At 39.7% G+C, this 24983-nt stretch overlaps 1 protein-coding gene across 1 annotated transcript in view; it reads left to right on the forward strand.

The window, feature by feature from the left end:
- Positions 1-24983, forward strand: part of LOC126469698 (uncharacterized) — an 894140-nt gene that overhangs the window by 320304 nt on the left and 548853 nt on the right. Inside the window, exon 11 of the mRNA XM_050096872.1 lies at positions 16301-16378. Coding sequence (XP_049952829.1) covers positions 16301-16378 — 78 coding nt within the window. The remainder of the gene's footprint in view (positions 1-16300; positions 16379-24983) is intronic.

Below are 24983 nucleotides of genomic sequence, written 5' to 3' on the forward strand. Positions count from 1 at the left end.
ACAGAAGAAGGGAAAGACTGTAGTAACTTTATAATTAGTTAATAAAATATAAAAAGATTGTCAGCTAGAATGTGGTTCTGTTCGACAGAAGCACACGCATTGTTCGTAAACAAACTTCCGACTGATGGGAGAAGAGCATGTGCATTATCCGGCAGGGAAGGAGACCTGTGCGTGTGTGACATTGAATAAATTTAATGGCACTTCTCTCTATTAGGGTGATGGAGTGGGGTATTATCTATGGTGTAACGCATGTCTTGCGGGAGGGGAAAGATCAGAGAGGTAGGTGCAAAACAGGAGGAAGAGTGAAGGGTGAGGGGAGGTGGCGATATAGAAGCAAACGTTCCTTGAAGCACAGCTGGTTGTGTGTACCTGCAGTATAACACTAAGTATGCATAAAAATATAGGTAGACAATGCTGGCTAACAGACAATCTAACTCCGGTAACAATCCGCACCCAGCGACACCAGATTTGCACTGAAGAGATCTTAATTTTTGTATGATTAAAACAGTAATGAGGTAGTTCAGATCATTAGTACAGTACTTGTTTTAAATTTAAAATGGAAATATGGAGCAGAGTGCATCTCTGTGTTGAATTTCAGCAAACACAAAATTCAGAAAACGCTGGCCAGTTGTGACAGGAATTAGTTGTCTGCATAAAATGTACAACAGAGTCACCTCAAGCAAACAGAAATTTTGGTACGTAATTGTTGGAGCTTGTGATAGAGTACTGCAGGACTTTATATGCTGGGTAAAACACATAGGTAAAGAAAAAGTAAATATTGATTTCTGTGGACACAGGACAGGAAAGATTTGTAAAGAGAGACTGAAGGAAAACAGTCAATTCAATGGATATAAGGATTCAATAGTGCAATTATTTTCAATTCTTAGACACCTTGAATGAAAACAAGAAATAAATGCTTTTGAACTGACAGTGGACTTAGCTCATCTGCAGAGCAATGGAATATCAGTAACAAAAATCAGTTGAAGATTTGATATATGATGGTCCTTTGAACAGTTAAAAATAAGTATAACAGACGCCGCAGAGAGGGTCCAACCATTCTAGATTTGACAACAAAATGAAACATTCAATGAAGCAGACTTGTAATAAGTAGCATTTTAGAAAAACTTTAGTAAGGTAAACTTCATACATTCATTTGAAAGAAAAAACAAAAATCTTGTCAATAAAACAGATCTACAAGTGAAATATATTATAACACCGAAATTCTACAAAGAAGCTGAACAGCAAAAGGAGTTAAATTCATCACATGACAAAGATCTGTACAGTAGATGATAGAGGTTACCTTTAAACACCTCAAACTCTTCAGAAATACATAAACTTCCTACATAATACAAATATGAGTGCACCTGGGGCATCCTCAAAAATTATTAATGGTCACTTATTTATTTAATTACACATCTAGTTCCGTAGGACAAAATTGAGGAGCAAATCTCCAAGGTCATGGAATGTGTCAGTACATTAAATTACAACATAAAAGTAATAACAGATGAAATAAAATATTTATGAAGCCAAAAAGTCAAGCCATAAGTTTGAGTAAACGCAATCAGCAATTTAAAATAGGAACCAGTTTGATTTTTCAAGGAACTTCTTGACAGAATAGAAGGTGTGACCCATGACAAAACTCATCAGTTTTGATTTGAAAGGGTGTGGATTACTGCTAAGATTTTTGAATTCTTGTGTTAGCTTACTGAAAATGGGTGCAGTAGTATACTGCACACCTTTCTGCACAAACGTTAAGGAAGTACAACCCAAATGCAGATTGTATTTCTTCCTAGTATTAACTGAGTGAAAGCTGCTATTTCTTGGGAATAAGCTGATGACAATAAATTATATATATATATATATATATATATATATATATATATATATATATATATATATATATATAGAGAGAGAGAGAGAGAGAGAGAGATGCCAATGTCAGAATTGCCAGACTAGTGAACAGGGGTCAACAAGAGATTCGCTTATTTCTGAGCCAAAAATATCCTTTGAGAATGGGAAGAGTTACTACAAAATATAATACCATATGACATCACCGAATGAAAATAAGCAAAGTAGACTAATTTTCATGTTGAATGATCCTTATTTCAGATACCGTTCAAAAAGTAGAAATGGCAGCATGTAGCCTTCCAGCAATATCGTGAACATGAGTTTTCACGACAGTTTACTATCTATCTGAACACCTAGCAATTTGAACTGTTCAATTTCACTCATCATATGCCCATTATGTGAAATTAAAACTTTAGTTTTTGTTGAATTGTGTGTTAGAAACTGTAAAAACTGAGTCTTCTGTGATTTAGGGTTAGTTTATTTTCTACAAGCCATGAACTTATGTCATGAACTGCACTATTTGAAATCAGGCCATTGTTGCACACAGCATCCTTTACTATGAAGCTAGTGTCATCAGCAAACAGAAATATTTTACAATTCCCTGTAATACTAAAGGGCATATTATTTATATAAATAAGGAACAGATATGGCCCCAACACTGATCCCTGGGGCACCCACCATTTGACCATGTCCCACATCACAGCCATTCTCAACACTGTGAATAAAGACCTTTTGCTGTCTGTTGCTAAAGCAAGAGGTGAACCAATTGTGAGCTACTCCCCGTATTCCATAATGGTCCAACTTCTGGAGCAATATTTTGTGATCAACGCAATCAAATGACTTAGTTAAATCAAAAAAGATGCCTAGCTTTTGAAACCTTTTGTTTAATCCATCCAGTACCTCGCAGTGAAAAGGGAATATCGCATTATAAATTGTGAATCACTTATAAAGCCAAAATGTACATTTAATAGGCAATTATGTGATATAAAATGATAAATTATCCTTACATACACAACCTTTTCAATAACCCAAGCAAACACTGATGGCATAGAAATAGGTCCAAAATTGTTTACATTATCCCTTTCTCCCTTTTTATAAAGCGGTTTTACTACTGAGAACTGCAGTCATTCAGGAAACTGACCATTCTTAAAGGAAAAATTACAAATATGGGGAAGCGCAGGGCTAACATGTGCAGCACAGTACTTTAATATTCTGCTGGGCATTCTATCATATCCATGAAAGTCCTTAGTCATTGGTGATTTAATTATTGACCTAATCTCCTCCTTGTCAGTATCACAGGACAGTATTTAAGACATAAGTCTCGGAAAGGCATTTTCCAAGAGAGTCATATGATTCCCTGTAGATGTTATGTTTTTAAATAATTCACCAGCAGTGGTCAGAAAATGATTGTTAAACACTGTACATATATCTGACTTACCAGTAACAGAAATATTTTTACTATGAACTGACCTTATACTGTCAACCTTGTGCTGCCGACCAGACACTTCCTTCACAACTGACCGTAAAGTTTTAATTTTATCCTGTGAATTAACTATTCTATTTGCGTGCCACATACTCTTTGCCTTCCTAACATTTTAAGCACCTTACAATACTGTTTGTAATGAGCTACTGTTGCTCGATTGTGATTACTTCTAACATTTTGATATAATTCCCACTTTATTCTACATGATATCCTAATCCCGCTAGTCAGCTATCCAGGCTACCTTTCACTGCTAATACCCCATTTAGAACACTCTAATGGAAAGCAGCTCTCAAAGAGCATGCAAAATGAGTTAAGGAAAGTGTTAGATATGTCATCTATGTTGCAGCATTACATCTACATCTGCATCTACAGCTACATTATTACTCTGCAATTCACATTTAAGTGCTTGGCAGAGGGTTCATTGAACCACAATCATACTATCTCTCTACCATTCCACTCCCGAACAGCGCGTGGGAAAAACGAACACCTAAACCTTTCTGTTCAAGCTCTGATTTCTCTTATTTTAGTTTGATGATCATTCCTACCTATGTATGTTGGGCTCAACAAAATATTTTCGCATACAAAAGAGAAAGTTGGTGACTGAAATTTCATAAATAGATCTCGCCGCGACGAAAAATGTCTTTGCTTTAATGACTTCCATCCCAACACTCATATCATATCTGCCACACTCTCTCCCCTATTACGTGATAATACAAAACGTGCTGCCCTTTTCTGCACCCTTTCGATGTCCCCCGTCAATCCCACCTAGTAGGGATCCCACACCGCGCACCAATATTCTAACAGAGGACGAATGAGTGTAGTGTAAGCTGTCTCTTTAGTAGACTTGTTGCATCTTCTAAGTGTCCTGCCAGTGAAACGCAACCTTTGGCTCACCTTCCACACAATATTATCTATGTGGTCTTTCCAACTGAAGTTGTTCGTAATTTTAACACCTAGGTACTTAGTTGAATTGACAGCCTTGAGAATTGTACTATTTATCGAGTACTATTAGAAACACCCTGCCACTCTTGTTCCTTAATGAGGTTTGAAAACACACTTTTACCCTTGAAGTATCTTTCCTGCATAGTTTGTAATTATATGTAATGTTTGCTTGAATGCAAAAGCCTTTTAGTGTCATAATTTGTGCATCATGGTCTGAAAGGCCATTCACCCTTTTACTAACAGATTGCCCATCTAGTAAAGAAGAACGAATAAAAATATTGTGTATGGCTGTGCTACTGTTCCCCTGCACCCTGGTTGGGAAGACCACAGTCTGCATCATATCATATGAATTTATGAGATCTACCAACATCCTCTTTGTCGCACCATCATATACAAAATTAATATTGAAGTCACCACATATAACTAATTTCCGGTACTTCATATAAAGTGAATCAAGAACGACCTGTAGCTTGAGCAGAAATTCTCAGAAGTCAGAGTTAGCAGACCTATAAACAACAACAATTAGAAGTTACATTTTACTGAATTCAACTGCCCCTGCACAACATTCAAATACCTGTCCAGTGCAGTGCCGTTATACATCTACGAATTGAAATGGAATACTGTTTTTTACGTACATAGCCACTCCCCCACCCCACAAGGAACTCCTTGAAAAATAGGCAGTGAATCTGTATCCTGGTAAAGGAAGCCTCAGATTTGTCAAATTATTTAAGTGGTACTCCAACATACCAATAATTTCAGAGTCAACATATATAAGCAGTTCACTAACTTTAATACCTCTTATATTTTGATGAAATATGCTAATTCTTCTCTACTTGGATACCTGAGATTCTCTGAAGATGATTCCTTTGCTAGAGGGACTTACTTTAGGCAGGTATACCTATGAGCTGACTTCAATCTAAAAAAGGTGCAGCTCTAACACCAACTACTACAGGAATTTTTCCATGAGTGATCCTGCCACCACCCACTACACTGTCACCTATAAGCTTTGCCAGCCTCCCGTTCCCATACCTATCAAGGTACAGGTCATGTCTAGTGAAACCCGATCTGCTGTTAGACTCAATTGGTACCACTGCTAGGTGACAACCACTTAATATTTATACTCTATATAATACTCTCAGTACATTGACACTGAAAAGCTATGCAGTTTGTTACTTATAAATCGTACGAAAATATGAAAATTAGACTTAATTATGACAGACAACATGAAGAAGGGTGAGAAAAGTGGTAGCGTGCTGGGATGTGGCTGGCTTATCACAAGGTGACAGCTGTGGCAGTCCATGGGTTTGCACCATGTAGTCTCTGCTTTAGTAAGCCTTCACTGGTAACATAGCCTGCAATTTAAATGACTCCGAAAAAATTATCTCAATTGGAAGGTCACTGCATGGTAAAATGAATCATGGTTAATGGTTCTGCTCTGACCTGTAGGTGTGGCAGCGTAAAATAGACAATTTAACATCTCTGAATCATCTTCAGTCATACATTTAGCAACGTAATGAGCATTTATTGTATCCTCCTCAGCTACCACAACAAAACATTATCTGTACAACAGAAAGAACATCACTTGAAACAGCTGGCAGAAGAACTCTTCTCTGTACATAATTGCCTTCAACCACATGAATGTCAGGAAATCTTGTCTGCTCGCAAGTAACCTAAATAAAACAATGTCTTACATCTCATCATATCAACAAAAGTTCATTACTGGGAGATAACAGCCACAAGTTATCAGATCTTTTCTTATCAACTTACAGGTGTACAACAGATCAATTCTTCATCATCATTCATTAGAACTCTTGTTACGGTACATAACTTAATACAGTTTTGCTTTGTGCATTGAGTTAACCAGACAAGCAGCTACTACTTATGAAAAACAGAAGGCATGGACAGAAAAAGAATAAAAGGTCAGGAAAGAGAAAGTAGAGAGATGCAGAAACAAGAGAAAGAGAAGGCGGAAAAAGTTCATTCCTTTCTTTGCGGAATCCAGCATGTCGCACTGCATCCTGTTGGCTTTGGCAACACAATTGCTCATTGTATAATTAAGACTGTGTGTGCATTTGGGGCCTCAAGTCACCTAATACCAATAGTAAACTGATAGGCAATACCAGGTTCATTAGACTCTATGGTTTTTCACAATTCTTACAAGGCCTAGACACTGATTTCACGTCTGTTCCTGGTCTTTCAATAAAAACATATCCTCATCAAGGTAAAAAGATGTAGTGCGCCAACGATTTTGGAAACCTTGCAGGTGCAGTTTGGAGGCATAGGGTCTATAGAGCCCTTAAGGTGCTCACATCTGTGGAGCAAGGAATAGGAGCCTACTTTCATCAGATCACAGAAATGATGCTTACAGAAGAGAAGAAAAAAAAAAAAAAAAATAAATAAAAAATAGAATGGATCATGACATGAAAATGAAATGGAAAAAAGTGTCATGAGCAGCTGGGGACTCTGTGGTTATCATACACAATGTGCTATCTGCACATCCCTGGAGATTAATCGTAAACTCTCAAAAATATATCTTAAGAAACTTCTCCTCACAACAACTAAGCATGAAGTATTTCAACAACAACACCACCACCACCACCACCACCACCACCACAACAACAACAACAACAACAGAGTTTAAAACATGTATAAGAAATTTACTACAGTAAACAGGTTCAATGGAAGCGACAATCAATTGGGGCCGCCATGCTCACAGCATGTACTTGTGCAATGAGATGCAGCTCAGTGTAGTCAGTGCGCACATGTTGGAGTGGTGCGCTGCGACAGGGTGGCAGTACACATTGCCACAGACGCTGGTATGTGCAGATGCTGTATCTTGTGTGGCACTGTATCTGATCCACTGCAGCACTCAGGCTCGGCTCACAGTGGAATAACAGTTGTGAGTCCCGACTGACCACACAAAATCAAACAAGAACAAAAAGTAAACAACCACCCTGTGGGCCAAAAGGTGGGAACTAATCATGTTTCTGATACCAGTGTACATGGGGAGGGAGAGGGCTCGAAGGTAGTTATATACAGATTACGACTACAATGTACAACAAGTTGAATGATCAGGTCTATCAAGTGGGCATCCAGGGTTGCTGTTAAATGACAGAACAGGAAATTAGGTAACTAAATAGCATATATTCAAATGTATAGTATACAAAGAGCATGCCTAGGGAGGAGGTTACCAAGTTTAGGCCACTCTAAGAGGACGAACAACCAAATAAATGGGCAACGGATGAGGAGGCGGTTCATGTTAAGTTATGTTGGTGGCCGGTTATGAAATGCAGAGCCAGAGGATTGCCTGCCATGAAAGATGTCTGTTCTGCTCAAGGTCTGGATCACAACAGACTGAGGCAACCGATTTGTGCACTGCAGAATGCTCCAGCATCCATACACATGGCCTTTATCCCATGCATGCTATTGGCTAAAACTGATGGCATGAATTCACTAGCAGTTTCAGCAGAGTGCTGAGGGTGTCTCTTGTCAGCAGCTTTAAGTGGACAGTCTGCCTTTGTTCTGAAAGGCAGGCAACTTGGCACATAAGTGCAGCAGAAGTTGCTGTGGGAGAAAACTTGTACAGATTTGACTGGGGACTTCTAAATAAAATTTTTTAAATCCATTCCCTAAAATATTCCTTGACTGGCTGCCACTCTGTACAGATGTTTATTCTGTTTGGATAATTTGTTTTCGCATTCAGTACAAAGAAGTATTCTCATCTTAACTATAATACTGAAGAATGTTAAAGGGAACAGATATGGTTCTGAATGAAAGAAGGGGAAGAACTAACAGCAGGAAACAGTCAGTTAATTTGGCCACCTGGTAACCAGTAATTACGTAACAATACAAAGAATTTCATTGCCCACTGTGGTGTAGTAGTTATAATATTTTGTCATGTCATTGATTGATATTTCATGTAAAACTTTTTGTGGTGGTATGCCTGTGATGGAATGAGGTGCTTCATACACAACTTTCTCATAACCGACCACCTGATCTGCCCCCATATGATGCTTCTTCAGAGGTGAACTGATAACTTCTTCTCCCATTGCCAAATACAGTATACTTTTGACCATTTTTAGCTAGCAGTCTCTGACAGAAAGTGACTATCATGTGTTTATTAATATCTCGATGCCATTGAACTTCAGTATGGGATCTTAGTACTAGCAGTAGTAGTAGAAGCAGTAGCTTTATTCGTCTGTAGATCTCTTATTACAAGGATATAGGACATGTCAAAGTATTTACCAGTTTAGATCAATTTAAAATAAGCTAATTCGTATACACATATATTTGCAGACTTCGAGTTAGAGACAATCATTAGATTTGCCCCCCCCCCCCCCCCCCCCCCCCCCGCACACACACACACACACACACTGGTGATCTGTGGGCCATTTTCTGTACCACTACTTCCCATTTGCTATCGTGGAAAACTGGGTCAGCATCCCTCCATAATGAGTGAGATGTTGATTTCTGAAAGAGGAAGAGTTGTTAGTATTGTGCTATGCGTAGCTTGGGGGTAAGTATTTCTAGAAAGGAAAAAAAAGGGAAAGAAACATAAAGTGATGTTTCATGTGGAATGTTGCATGTATTATTATTATTATTTATTTGTATAAATATTTTTTTTATAAAACCTCTACTGTTTTCTCTAAGTAAACTTTCAATGTATAAAATGTATTGCATAACAGGCACTTTTTAGCTGCCTTTTTAAATAAGTGAATTTTTGCAATTTCTTTAATCCCTTTTAGTAATTTATTGTGTAGTTTTATTCCTTAGAAGAAAATGCTGTTTTGAGTTTTATGTTTATTTTCTCTTCTAAATGTAAGTTGAGTCTGTCTCTTGTTGCATGGTCGTGGGCAGAGCTGTTTGTGCAGTAATTACCAATGTTATTTTTGATGTGTACAACTGACTGATAAATGTATTCACATGGAGCAGTTAAAATCCCCAGTGTTTTGAACAGATCTCTACAATGAGCCCAAGTAGTAGTTTTGGTTATTATCTTTATGGCTCATTTCTGGAGTTAGAAAATTGTGTTCATATTTTGTACATTTGTTCCCCAAAAACAGAATGCCGTAGCTAAGAATTGAGTATACATATGAATAATATGTAAGTAAAAGACACTGCATGTTACACACTGATTATAGGATTCTAAGGGCATAACACTCTGATAACATTCTGTTTGCAAGTACCTTTGTGTGTTCACACCACTTCAACTGAGAATCAATATTCAATCCTAGAAATTCTGCATTTGTTACACAGTCTATAGAGGTGCCATCTACATTTAATTTAACATTGTCATTTTTCCTCTTCAAACTGAAATTCATGGCATTAGTTTTCTGTATGTTCAATGACACTTTATTGCTTATTGACCAATCATAAACTTCCTTGAGAGTTTAATTTGCTTTCTCGGCAAGGAGTTCTCTTGTTTTCTCAGTGACTGTAATATATATTGCTGTCATTAGTGAAGAGAATTTTTGCAACAGGAGTACCACTACTGGGAAAGTCATCGATGAATATCAGGAACAGTATTGGTCCTTGTGCAACTCCTATAATAATGTATTTTGATTCTGATAAATGTTTTACCAAATGTTTAGATTTATTTGAAGTATGTGTTATCTCTACTCTTTGTACCGTATCTGTTACGTATGACCTAAACCAGTCATTAGGTACCCCTCTTATTCCTATTACTTCTAATTTATTTAATAGAATCTTGTGGTCGACTGTATCAAACACCTTAGAAAGATCCAAAAATATTCCTGTGACACACTCATCCTTATCAAGAGCATCAAGTACAACTTTTGTGAATTCTACTATGGCTGAATCCGTATTTTTCTCACTTTGGAAAACAACCTGTGATTTGCTTAAAAGATTATATTTATTCAGGTAATTCATTACTCTGTCTTTCATAATTGCTTGTAATATTTTTGAGAATGCTGGCAGCAGGGAAATGGGCTGGTAATTTTCTATGTATTCTGCATTACCTTTGTTAAGCAGAGGTACATCTCTTTAATGTTTTAACTGCTCTGGAAATGTCTCTAATGTTTAGGGATTCATTTATTATATTTGTTAAGGGGCCTTGTATAGTCCCTATGTATTGTTTCAGTACACACATTGGTACTTCATCTAAGCCTACTGAGTTTTTTCTTTTTGTTGGACAGTTTTATTGACATCATTATCTGTGGTTCGAAGTAACAACATAGTATTTAGTGCAACACTATTTACTGGTATTATATTTGTTTTAGGGAATTTTTGCTGAAACCTACTTTTCCTACCTGTGACAACAGGTATTTGACCCCCTATACTTTCATGAATCAGCTGTACCAATTTTCCCTTCTCAGCCCTAGTACCTTACTCCTATTAATTTGTAACATAATGACTTTTTCACCATGAAAGCTTTTTTCTGCAACTACATCACCTCTCACTCTGTTTTGTTTTTCTTTGTGACATCTTTTGTAAGTGTTAGCACACTGGACTCGCATTCGGGAGGACGATGGTTCAATCCCGTCTCCGGCCATCCCGATTTAGGTTTTCCGTCATTTCCCTAAATCGCTTCAGGCAAATGCCAGGATGGTGCCTTTGAAAGGGCACGGTCGATTTCCTTTCCCATCCTTCCCTCACCCGAGCTTGCACTCCGTCTCTAATGACCTCGTTGTCAACTAGACATTAAACATTAATCTCCTCCTCCTATCTTGTGTATGTGATTTTGGAGGTGTTAAAATCTTTCTTGTGAGTGATAGTTTCAGCATTTTTTAAAGTTCTTGAGATACTTTTTAGACAGGGGAACCTGTTGTCTGGATTTATCCTAAAAAGACCTGCTTTTCGTACCTATGACAACAGGTATTTCACCATGTGTGGCCGGAGATCCACCCCATATACTTTCATGAATCAGCTGTACCAATTTTCCCTTCCCAGCCCTAGTACCTTACTGCTATTAATTTGTGGTATAATGACATTTTCACTATGTAACCTTTTTTGTGCAACTACCTCACCCCTCACTCTGTTTAGTGTGCTGCAAGACCAGTATTTATTCAATTATGCTTCAACAAATTCTTTATATGATTTTACATGTGTTGCTGACCCCTGTTCCCCATGATTTTGCTTCTCCTTCGAACCTACTCATCACGAGTTTGATTTTTTATTGTTCTGCTGTGTTTTCAGGCAAGATGCCCTCTAACTGTCTAATGAAGGCTACTGGGTGTATAGTTCCCTTACGAGAGAAATGATGCTATTTATATACATTGGGGTGATTTTCTGTGTCACATGCATGAACAATATGTATTTTTATTTCTTGTTCACACCAAAGTTGGACTTTTGTTTACTTTCATTTTCTGTTTTGTATTGCATCTCAGGAAGTGCTTTATGCACTATTTTTCTCAGTTTTCACTGAATCAGACTTGTGTTGCCTTTACAAGAAGATTCTGCATGTGAAATATTACGACTAAGTATTTCATGGTCATTATTGATACTTTATAAATTATTACAGTATATTCTACATTTATCATTACATGCTTTGTTAGGTTTGCTTTGCTCTTGCTTTATGTTATTAATGTCATTAATTGTTGTTTTGTGTTATTCCATTTTGATCCTGCAAATCCTTGATTTCATGGTCAATCTACTTATTAATTTCTGACTTACAAACTTATAATTTCTTACCCCATTCTTATTTTTCATAATCTAGTTTCTTGCAGCATCCTTCAGTTTTCACTTCACAGTTTATAACTGTTTGTTCCAGTGCAACAAACTTAGTATTAAGTTGTGCTGTTCCCACATTTATTTCCTTTAATCCATTATCTGTTTTCTTTTGTGCTACTTTTTGTTCTTGCAAAATTAATTTTTGCATAGACATCATATACTGATCATCATACTGAATTGGTGAGGTGTCAGCTGATGCTGTATGATAACTTAATGTATGTAACTCATCTGTTGGCTCATTAGTAAATGTTGACATCAGAGTCATTTTCTCTGATATCGTCATTCCAGTCAATCACTTCATTCTGACTAGGTACTACACATCCTGGGTTTACATTATCATTGTTTGCCACTAAATCTACATTTTTATTGTCTTCAGTATTAATTAATTCTACATTACCATTGAAATCGTTCATGGCTACTTCAAAATTCTCAGTGAGATTATTGGTTTTTTAATTCTCTATTTCAGATTTAACACCAAAGTCTGGATCTATGTTTTTACTAAAATTATTTTTGACTGAATCTGACATAAAATTAAACCCATATTTGATTTCACTACCATTTATTTGTATCTGACCCACCATCTCGTCCCTACTGCTCTGCGACTGAATTCCTTTTCTACAGCCAAGAGCACATCTCGATTCTTTTATCCAGACATTTTACTATTACTGATGTTGCAATTACAAATCTTAAGACTGCTATGTGCAAGCAACTTAATCTACTTTTCTTCCTTGACGTATTATTGCTGATTCTCACAGCTGTTGGCTGCACCCCTAGCTGCATTTCTGCTGTTGTTGTGTGCTGAAACAGACACATCAGATGTGCCCTATAATGCTAACTGCACTCACCATTATGTGCTGTCACTGCACATGTTGACCATGGATGTCTCATGCTGCTATGCACGCTGCACCATCTTGTAGCATGATGAATCTCTAAGTAATGATTTACAATGTAATCCCATCAGCCATGCGCACAACATTAACTTATATTCACTTAGCGCATCAGCCCTTCCTATTCCTGGTTTACACTAACATCACTTTCATAGCAACAAAATATTTGATTTAGTGTCATCGATTATTATAGTTCAACAAAAGCTCAACAACAATTCAAACACAGTTCATAGCCTATTTATCACAGTTCTTATGCAGTTCTCTAGCCATTTACAGTTCACATGTACACAGTCCTTCCACAGTTCGCTAATTGGGTACAGTTCACAGTTCTTGTTAATAAAGAGAGAGAAGGAAGAGAGAGAGAGAGAGAGAGAGAGAGAGAGAGAGAGAGAGAGAGAGAGGGGGTGGGTTACATTTCTATGATAAATACCTTCCCTCAGAAATATCCCATCAGCAGCTACTGTGGTGAACACGGGCAGCACTCAGAGTGAAGACTAGTACACAAGTCTCTGTGTCTGACAGCACTGGGCAATGAGAGCCGTGATTGAGGGAGTGGCAATCACCCTCAGTGCTATGGCACTAATTGCAGTGCCTGTTGCACCTCCAGTGGCAAGACTTGTGACATGTATGACTGTGGCAGCTGTCAGAGATGTGGTTGACAACAAATACAGTTTTGTTATGGTTGTGGTTAAACAGTTTACGTTGCATATCTGAGATGTTGTCGCCAGCAGCTTGGAAAGGTGGCAGCCTACAAGTTCACATCTGTGTTTCATACTGGTGGATCCCATGCTGATAGTTATATATACTGACAGCAGACTAGGACTAGACCTATCTATTCACATGTACAGTTACGGTAATTACTTCTAGATTTGTTCACACATCCCCACCCTCCCCCTTCCACCTCTACCCCTAATAGTACTAAGGACCCGTTACTATTTAATAATTCAAAGAAAGCATTTATCTAACTTCACACAGACCCTTGTCAGCTTTCCTTATACTGACAACATCAAGATCTATCTAACACAATTAATTGAGTTATACAGAATCACATTCTTGAAGCCAAGTGTTCTGGTAAGTTCTAGTAATAGTTATTAATCCAGCATTCTTTTACTTTGTTCATAAATAACTGGGAATGTTCTGTTTCCAGCCTGATATCCACTGACAATTTTTTATAGATTTTTTCACTAGAATACAAAAATTTGTCCTGAGCCCTCATACCCTAGAGACAGATGGCATTGTGAGGAGAAGATGGCGCTGTAGAATTAACTGGTTGTTGTAGTATTTGTTGAAACGTGCAGTAATGGACAAAGGGAAGTTTCTCAGAAACAATGAGTCTGTAGCCTCCTCAACTTGTGCACCACTTCATCTTTATGAAAACCACAGTGTAGGTAACTTCATTGGGCATTTGTAATTGTGATGATGCACTTGATCATACTTAACTGAATAGAACTGTAGTAGTAGTAGTACAGGATTGTTGTAATTAAAGTGAAACTTTCAAACTGCTGCAGAAATACCACTACTGGTCATAACGCCATCAAATTGCAACAGAATATTATTGGAGAGAGGGGAAAACATATGGCAGAAGAAAAATAAATAGTACAAAATGCAGCAATAGACGGCACTGTAAGCTTCATAATTTAATGATGCTCTACTACAAATGACAAATGAATCACACAACAATGCCTAAGGTGTACGTTTGACATTGAACAAATTGTGCTACTCAATGTGCATGGGCCTACGGGTGTGATACTCTTAGTTACGTAATCCCATCCAACATGGCAAGGTCATATCACATCAGATGGGAAAAATCGAGTTTTAACTGTACTGAGGCAAAAACTGCATAGAAAGCATGAGTCAAAATCAAATTGGATTATTACTTTCTGTGTGACTGGTATAAAACATGTTCAAAATGCTGTCCACCGTTTTCTGCAAGGAGTTGAAATAGAGAAACAGTATTTTCCACAACTGATCGAAGCCTTTCTGGTGTCACATTCAGGATGTGTTCCACAATGTGTGCCTTCAGTGCAGCAAAGTTGGCAATCGGAACACTGAACACGACATCTTTCAGATAGCCCCACAGCCAAAGGTCATACAGATTAAAATCAGGCGATCGGGATGGCCAGGCTGTAGGGAAATGAAGGCTGATAATTCTAGCATTTCTGAAATAGCGCTTCAGCAGCTGGTTAACTGGATTTTCAATGTGCGGAGGGGTGCCATCTTGCATAAACATGATCCCATTCACACATCCACGCTGTTGGAGAGCTGGAATGACATCATTGCACACAAGACACTCACAGCACTTACCAGTGATGGTACAGGGAACAGGACCTGACGCTCCTGTCACTTCGAAAACAATTTGCGCTATGGTAAATAAAATGATGCTGTAAACCATCACCACACACGCAGTGACTGTTTAAAGATGAAGTGGTTGTGGTTGATTTGTGTGTGGATTTTCCGTTGACCATATTTGACAATTCTTTGTATTCACATATCTTGCCATATGGATGTGGGTTTCATCTGTGCATAAAATCTTCCACAGCCAATCATTGTCCACTTCCATGTGAGCAAGAAATTCTAAAACAAAGTTCTCTCTTTGTGGCAGGTCAACAGGAAGCAACTTGTGGACATGGATAATTTCCAATGGATAACAAAGAAGGATGTGTCATAAGTTTTCACGCATCATGCTCATTTGTATGTCCAGCGTTTGGGGAATTCTCCATGCACTACACGTTTGTACACCACCAATTGTCTCCTCCCGCATTGCTGTGACCACTGCTTCCTCTGATGTCTAATCAATTCATTTCCTCCCTCTACCACGTTGCACACCAAAATAATCCTTGTTTTCTAATTTCTGAATCATTTTCTCCAGACCCACTGCAGTCATCAGACCATGCCCTTTTTAATCCCTTCAGGGTTTGGAACTTCTGCAGAGCCATTGGTGCACAGTCATCATTCATGTAATACAGTTATAGAAGCAGAGCGCAATCCTGCATTGAAACAGTCATGGCAAACGTTGCACATGCGAAAGGAGGAATTTCCATATACCCGTCATGTTTATACCAACTTCAATGGGTCGTGCACATGACAGGTGTTTTCATTGACGTATTGTGCCATACAGCACCATTTATTGATCAATTTTCACACTATTTTTTTCTTCTGCTATATGATTTCCCTCTTCTCTGATAATATTCCATAGCAATTTGATGCCATTCTGACCAGTGGTGTAATTTCTACAGTGTTTTGAAAGCTTAACTTGTAGTAGATGATGATGATGATGGTCATGATTTGGTGTTCATAATCCTAATTTATATAAATTGCACCAGGTAGTGTTCATTTCTGCCAGTCACATGGCTATGATATTGCGTTCTTTTCCTTTCCTTTGTTTACAAAAGTTACAAAATGTTCTTGATAGCTGCTTAGTTACATTGACCAGTGTTGTATTTTCTAACAGGTGAACCATATGCTGAATCACCTAGACAGAAGAAATATATTAAACCTAGCTGGTGGCACAGAGATGACAATGAATCAGGTATATATTCACTATACCTATGCTGTAGTCATGTTCACAATTAGTTTTTCGCTTATGTGATTTCTATTAATATTGACGGGGTAATGCTGTGAGCTGTGCTTTGTATACTGTGCAGATATAATTTTTCTCAGATCCAGTCAAATATTAGTTATACTTCTCAATGGGTTTGTTTGATATTTGTCATAATGGAATTGTTAGGAAGAAATGAATGTGAAGTTTGGGAGTCAGCATTAATTAATTCTATAACTATAAAGTATGCATGTGAATGTTCCTGCTTATTCAGATGATTTTATTTCAAATTATTATGAGTCTGTGAGAGTTATTCACTTTCCAAGGCAAGTGTATAATAACTAGAGTCCAGATTTTCGTGTAACACAAGTTGCATGAATTTTTGCATGTGTGGCCATTTGCTGGGTAAATGTATATTTTGAAGATGGTATGATTTGGGACACTTGTAATGCATGTTATATCACATTTATGACCTTTTTTTCCAGTAACGTGCATGACACCATCTTTTATAGATTCTTTCATATGAAGTACGCCAAGGTGCAGAACATAAGCAATTCTGTGAATTTGTTCCAGTTTGTAAACTTCATAGTGAGCTCAAGTGCCCTGCTTCAGCTCGGTAGAAGTGAATATACTTTGGACCAATAAAATTAAATTAAAAAAGGGTATTATTATTGTTATTATTGTTGTTGCACAATGCTGCTCCATATTTGATGAATTCTGGGAAAGCTGTTAAATATTTTTATCATAACTTCAACTGTCAGACATTGCTGCCCCATGCGCTACATCATGTAACTGAAATGATACTCTAACATCTGATTGTGTGAATACACTGCTACAAACAGTGATACAAACAAGGAAAATTGAATCACAAAAAACAATGGTTTGAAACTGCTGACAGCATTAAGTCATATGCTGCCCTTTTTTTCCAATTGAAGGTACTCGTAAAAGCACTTGTCCATGTTGCAGGATTTGGAGATTTTCTTCCAGATTTAGCTGTGCCCCCACAACCTTTTTTAACCAGGTGGGGTACCTGGATTAACGCTGTCATCTTTTACTGTGGTAATTTTGGTTACATTGTCGGTAAGAGACATTGAATTCCTACAGATCTACTGAAATTGACATCTGTTTCCTTCATTCTTCTGAAAAGCCTTAAGGTACTGCAATGTAGGATTTTTGCTTCATTTTTGGGCTGTAGGTTTTTGACGTCACTAATACAATTTGCAATAAAGACACAGTAGTGATATTCAAGGAAAAGATCTGAAGCAAGACCATATTTACTTCAAATCAAATTTTGTGCTTTTTCCTTTGGAAATACCAATGTTGCAAATCACACATGGAGTCCTGGACAGTTATTGTAAAGGTTAAAAATCTTTGCAGTCATTCTGTGGAGAAGTGGGTGTTGGTGTTTTTAAGATAACTAAGTTATCAGATCATATCCTGATTCTGAGTTTTCAAAGAAGACAAAAAATATTTTGTAGCAAAAGTGTAAAAGAACTATCAACTTCATCAGACTTTGTCCAAAATATCTTCACCTAAATATGCATCTGTCACTCCTTGCGACATAGAAACATCATTTTCTGTCACATATTGTAATTCTTTATCTGCCTTATTATGCGTATTTAATGATATGACATTGCATGAATGTATGCATGTTTTACTATTTGACAGTGCATGAAAATCTGGGCTCTAGTAAGAACATTATGAGTAATTTAATAAGTAAAGATATTAACGCACCAAATAATTTAGGTGCTGAGTCACTGATAGACACATAAAGAACACACAAGATGCCTGCTAGCTTACAGATGAAGTCTGGCATATTGTTTAATCAGCTAGGAAGTTTCAGTTCTACACACACTCCTATGCGGAGTGAAAAATACGGTATATACTCGAGTATAAGACAACCCTGAATATAAGATGAGCCTCCCCCCTTTTTATGAGTGGTTTCTTGGGAAAAACACACTCTGACTAATCAAATTTACAAACTCTTATTCATGAAAGGGATATGTCTAAATAGTTAACATTATGCCTATTCTGTATTTATGCAATTTATTTATTGTTGACATTTTGATACTATATGGGGAAATTAAATAAACAAAAGGAAATTTTTGTAATTATACTCTGCATTCTCTTGCTGGTGTATCTGTAATCCTATACTTTGTATTTTCTTGCCTGTCCACATATGTTTCATCAAATGTCTGTTTTGTTTTTCACCTGTGCTCTGCAGATATGTACATGGGCAGGGTGAGGGGAAAAGGTTGTTACATATAGCTTACGAATTCAACATACAGCAGATCATTTCGTCAGGTCTTGTAAGTGGACATCCATTGCTGCCATTAAATGACAGAACGGGATATTAGGTAAAATAAAGAGAATATATTCAAATTTAGAGTATACAAGGGGCATGCCTAGGGTTGGAAGTTACCAGGTTTAGGCCAGTGTAGGAGGGTGAACTACTAATTGAAATGGGCAGCATAAGGGGAGGTGGTTCATGTTAACTTACGCTGATGGCCAATCATGAAACGTAGAACTGGTGGCTTTGCCTGCCATGAAAGATGTCAGTTCTGTTTGAGGTCTGTATCACAAGAGAGTGAGGCAACTATGTTCTGCACTGCAGAATACTCCACCATCCACACATGTGACCTGTATCCCACCCACGCTGTTTGCCAAAACCAATGGTGGGAATTTGCTAGCAGTTTCAGCAGAGGGCTGAGGGCATCTCTTGTCAGCAGCGTTAACTGGACGGAACTGCGTTGGTTCTGAAAGGCAGGCAGCTTGTGTCATGTATGCACTACGGAATTTGCTTTGGGAGCAAACTTGTAAAGATTTGACTGGGGTCCTTTAAATAAAATTTCTTAAACCAGTTGCTTAAAATATTCCTTGACTTGCTGCCATCCTGTACATTGCATACCCTTTTCTTTCAGGAGTGCTAGTTCTGCAAGGACATAGGAGAGCTTCTGTAAAGTTTGGAAGGTAGGAGACAAGATACTGGCAGAAGTAAAGCTGTGAGTACCGGACGTGAGTCGTGCTTCGGTAGCTCAGATGGTAGAACACTTGCCCACAAAAGACAAAGGTCTCAAGTTCAAGTCTTGGTCGGGCACACAGTTTTAATCTGCCATGAAGTTTTTATTTCTTGACTTGCTGCTACCTTGTACGTTGCGTACCCCTTTCAGAGGAGTGGTGACTCACATTGTTTACAATAGGATGTCAGTCACTGCTGTGAAAGACGGTTTGCCCTAGTGGGAGCCTTAATGCTGTGGGAGGGTCCTGTTACAATTGTTTTCATTTAGTGTAAATGGCAGGGGACTGCTTGGCTGGCAGACAGCGTCGCATGTAGAGGACATGCATAACTGCATGGCGGCACTTTGAAAGATCGGCGAGTCACAACACTTTTCCCCCCTTTGAAGTTTTTGTACAGGTCTTGATGGAGGTGGCCTGTAGATTGCTAATGTCCATAGGTGTTGTTTGACTGGCTGTAAAGTCTCGAGGAGGAGACTTCCCGTACGGACGGAAGTGTCCCCGATGATGACAGGTCGAGATGATAGGAGACGTGGGGGTTGAATCTGCTGGGGCCCTGTGCACTAATCTGCCCATTGCGGCAAGTCTGGTTGTCATAATAGGAGATATGGGCGATGTGTCCGTGTCCATAGCAGAAGGAGGCGAGTAGATTTGCGCCGACAGATGATGGTCATCTGGTTCCTGCATGGGCATGTCTCCTGTTGGCGTTAGTGCTTGTGCTGGCACCGATATGATGGTGAGAGGACTGCATTGTGAGTAATGACAGATTCCAGAATCCCAAGCATCAGGTAGAGCCGAAGGTGGTGTAGTGGCATCCGGAACAGGCGTTGCCAGCACACGAGGCCGAAGCTGGTCCGAATGACGCACTGCAACACCCGTGTCCATCTGGATTTCGTACAGGCGTCGGCCGTGGTGTCATAAGATGTGGCCAGGACTCCATTTTGGCCACTTGCCATATCCCTGTACCCATACAAGGTCACCGGCGGTGAACCGGCCAAGCGAAGGCACCTGCGGCCATGACGTGGAAGGCCGCAGAAGATGAATTAGTGTGCGGGGTTGTCGGCCATGTAAGAACTCAGCTGGGCTGTGGTTGCCCGTAGGGGTGAAATGGTAAGAAGCCAGAAATTGGAGAAGCGCATCATCAGGAGCAGAAGAAGTCAGGAGTTTCCTCATCTGAGCCTTAAATGTGCGGACCACTCGTTCAGCCTCACTGTTTGACTGTGGATGGTACGGAAGGGCCGTGACACGTATGACGCCATGATGGGCACAAAAATCCGCAAAATCGGAAGAGGCAAATTGCGGACCATTATCAGTGACAAGGGTAGAGGGAAGGCCTTCCAAAGAGGAAATGCGAGCTAGAGCATTGGTGGTTGCCGCGATGGTAGGCAACATGCAATGGACAATGAAAGGAAAGTTAGAGTAGGCGTCAATAACGAGAAGCCAATAAGTACCTAAAAAAGGTCCTGCGAAGTCAGCATGAATATGCTCCCAGGGCTTCTCAGGCGAAGGCCACGGTGACAAAGATGACTTCGGGGCGGCGGCCTGTGACGCACAAGGGCTCATGCAGTGACCATGTGTGCAATTTCAGAGTTGATGCCGGGCCAGTACATATTACGGCGTGCCAGAGATTTTGTGCTGGAGACACCCTAGTGCCCCGGGTTAAGTAGGCGCAAGACCGAAGCACGCAAAGACGCAGGTACCACAACATGCGGCGAAGCATTTTTGGTGGAAAGGAGAATAACACCATCCCTAGCCGTGAGGCTGTAACACAAAGCATAGTAGTTCCGCAGCGGATCAGAAGTCTTAGCGGATGGACAATCTGGCCAACCCTTCTGAATACAGCGTAAAACCCGGGAGAGGGTAGGGTCAGAACCAGTAGCAGCTGCCAGCCGGTCCCCAGTGATTGGGAACCCGTCCGCAACCCACTGCTCGGCAACATCCAGGTGGAAACACAAAAGTTGGTCCCTATCAAATGCCAGATCAGGACCCATGGGAGGGCGAGACAGTGCATCAGCATTTGCATGTTGAGCCATCAGCCGGAAATGAATCTCATAATTGAAACGAGACAAGTAAAGAGCCCAATGCTGGAGGCGGTGTGCAGCCTTGTCGGGAAGTGACGTTGATGGATGAAACAAGGAAACAAATGGTTTGTGATCCGTAACAAAATGGAATTAGGATCCATAGAGAAAAATACCAAACTTATGAAGAGCATAAATAATGGCCAAAGCTTATTTTTCAATTTGAGAATACTTTTGTTGGGCATCCGTGAGCGTTTTGGAGGCATAAGCAATGGGTTGTTCAGAACCGTCAGAAAAACGGTGCGCCCGTGGCAAGAACAAGATGTTGGCCAGGTTGATAAGTAGCCAGGCACGGGGCCTGTTTCAGCAGAGTCTTCAGTTTCTGGAAAGCCGCATCACATGATGCGGACCAGTGAAAAGGCACGTTTTTATGCAACAGGCGATGCAACGGCTGAGCCACTGAAGCAGCAGATGGTAAAAACCTGTGATAGTATGCTATTTTCACCAAGAAGGCCTGCAGTTCCTTAACAGATGTAGGGCAAGGAAGGGCATCGATCGCAGCCACAGTTTGCTGAAGCGGACGAATACCATCCCGAGAGAGTTGAAAACCCAAGTACGTGATAGACACCTGAAAAAATTGTGATTTCTGAAGATTACACTTAAGACTGGCAGTCTATAAGACATGAAAAAGTGTGCGGAGATTCAGAAGATGTTATTCAGTGGTGGAGCCAGTGACAACAATGTCGCCCATGTAATTTATACACCCAGAGACAGTCAGCAATAATTGTTCCAAGAGTCGCTGAAAGAGAGCAGGGGCACTGGCAACCCCGAATGGCAATCGTTGGTATTGATAGAGGCTGAAAGGCGTGTGAAGGACCAGAAACTTTCAGGAAGCAGCATCGAGAGGAAGTTGATGATAAGCTTCTGACAAGTCAAGTTTAGAAAAATATTGGCCTCCAGCAAGTTTAGTGAACAATTCTTCAGGTCGAGGCATAGGGTAAGTGTTGAAAAGGCATTGAGCTTTTACAGTGGCTTTGAAATCGCCACAGAGACGAAAATGACCATTTGGCTTAGCAACGACAACGACAGGAGAGGACCACTCACTGGAAGTGACAGGAAGCAAGACCCCTGAAGCAGTGAGACGATCCAGCTCCCGTCTGACCTGATCACAAAGGGCCACAGGAATGGGCCGAGCCCGAAAAAACTTAGGCCGAGCAGTGGGTTTGAGAGTGATATGAGCTTCAAAATCGTTTGCACGGCCTAACCCAGGAGAAAAGAGGGACGAAAATGTCGTCAACAAGGAATCCAATTGAGCATAAGGAATAGCATCAGAGACAATATTGACAGAGTCATCTACGGAAAACCCAAAAACGCAAAAGGCATCGAAACCAAAAAGGTTCTTCGCGTTACTGTGGTCGACCACAAATATGGAAACAGTGTGCACGAGAGATTTGTAAGATACTTCAGCGTCAAATTGTCCCAAGAGAGAAATCTTCTGTTTATTGTAAGTCCGTAATTGCCTAGTGACAAGTGACAGGATTGGAGAACCCAACTGAAGATATGTCTGAGAATTGATGATAGTGGCAGCAGAACCAGTATCCACCTGCATGCGAACATCCCGACGAGGTATTTGGACCGTGAGGAATAACTTCCCTGAAAGGGAAGAAGTACAATTGACAGACAACACAGAATCAGAATCAGGGCCATGTTCGTGAATATCATGTATGGGGTTGGAGTTGCAAACGGATGACATATGACCTTTTTTTTTTGCATTTGTGTCATACGGCCCAATGTTGTGGACAATCCTCTTGTGAATGTTTCGTAAAACACCGTGGACGTGAAGGAAGTTGCCATGGGTTTTGCTGCAATATTTTAGAGGTTTGCTTATGGTTAGGCCGAGGCTGCGCTTAGGAGTGTACTGCGGCCATGTCAGCCAGCGGGGACACACCACACACTTCGTGAACAGTGCACAGAGGTTGTGTTTCCCCGACGTCACCCCATGCTTCTATTTGCGCTCCAGACGTGCGAGAAATTTCAAAATACTGAGCGATGGATAGGACTTCATCTTGAGTCGGATTTGCCAACTGAAGGGCACATTGCCTAACTTCTTTGTTGGGTGCCGACCGGCTAATAGCATCCGGTACCATGGAATCGGCATAGGATTCTTTGTGAACTTCAGAAACAAATTGACACTTTCTACTGAGGCCATGAAGATCAGCAGCCCAAGTGCAATAGGATTGACTCAGTTGTTTTTGACAATGATAAAAGGCAACACGAGAGGCTACCACATGCAAATGCTTTTGAAAATAGACGGACAGCAGTGAGCACACTTCAGCAAAGAACAAAGATGCAGGATCTTTCAAAGGAGCCAATTGCGACAACAACTATTACATTTGAGGTGAAATCCATGAAAGGAACAGAGACTTACATGCTTGGTCGTCCATGACATGAAATGCCAAGAAGTGCTGTCGAAGACATTTTTCGTAATCAGACCATTCTTCCGCCATCTCGTTGTAAGGAGGAAAAGGAGGTAGAGACAACGACGGGAGACTCCCCACTTTTGATGCCGCGATGAAATCACGAATTGCATTTGTGAGAAGCGTTTGCTGTTCTATTAGACCTTTCAAGAGTTGCTCTAAAGTAGCCGTGGAAACACGTGGGTCAACGATGAAAAAGAAAAATTCACTACCTTGTCGCCAATTGTTATAACTTCAAGTTGAACAAATATATTTCAGTACATGAAAGTCACAGATCAAGTAAACAGAGTAAGACGTGTGTCACTTTAACAGTCAAATCATAACTGAGTCCGAGTTTAGCGGCCACTGGCTGGCTGGCCGCTTAGGTGGCGCTGCTGCTGCATGGCTAGCAGACAGCGCCGCATGTAGAGGACGTGTGTAACTGTGCGGCGGCACTTTGAAAGATCGGCAAGTCACAACAATATCAGGGGATAGCAAAAGCTGCACATCAAAACCCATGAATTTCTAATATTAACATTCTACCTACTCAATTTACATTACCTTATATCACCTCATACAGTAACAATCCTTCAAAACATAGTGCACTATGGCATAGTTAGGCATACACACACACACACACACACACACACACACACACACACACACACACACACACACAGAGAGAGAGAGAGAGAGAGAGAGAGAGAGAGAGAGAGAGAGAGGTGTTACACCTAGAATTCCACAGTAGTTTTGACTGGAAAAAAATTGTAGCATAAACTAGGCAGAGCATCTAATGAGTCACCACTACCTTATCATGGATACATCATTGGAAATGGAAAACGCAGCCACATCATAGTGAAAATTTTAGAAAAGCAAAAGGAAATATATACCTATTCATTTAGAAACCATTTTAAATTACCTCATGGGATACTAGTGTGTATGTATATCACTTAGTTTTACAAGTGAATTAATTAGTTAAAACTGAGACAAATGATAGTTAACAAGGTTGAAATGTGACCAAGTAGTGGTCTGAAGGGTGACTTGTCTGACTAATAATCTAGGTCTCAAAATGGGTAGCTATAATTAATATTTCTCACAAGTTAGTGC

This window comes from Schistocerca serialis, chromosome 3 (assembly GCF_023864345.2).
Source record: "Schistocerca serialis cubense isolate TAMUIC-IGC-003099 chromosome 3, iqSchSeri2.2, whole genome shotgun sequence".
NCBI classification, from domain to species: domain Eukaryota; kingdom Metazoa; phylum Arthropoda; class Insecta; order Orthoptera; family Acrididae; genus Schistocerca; species Schistocerca serialis.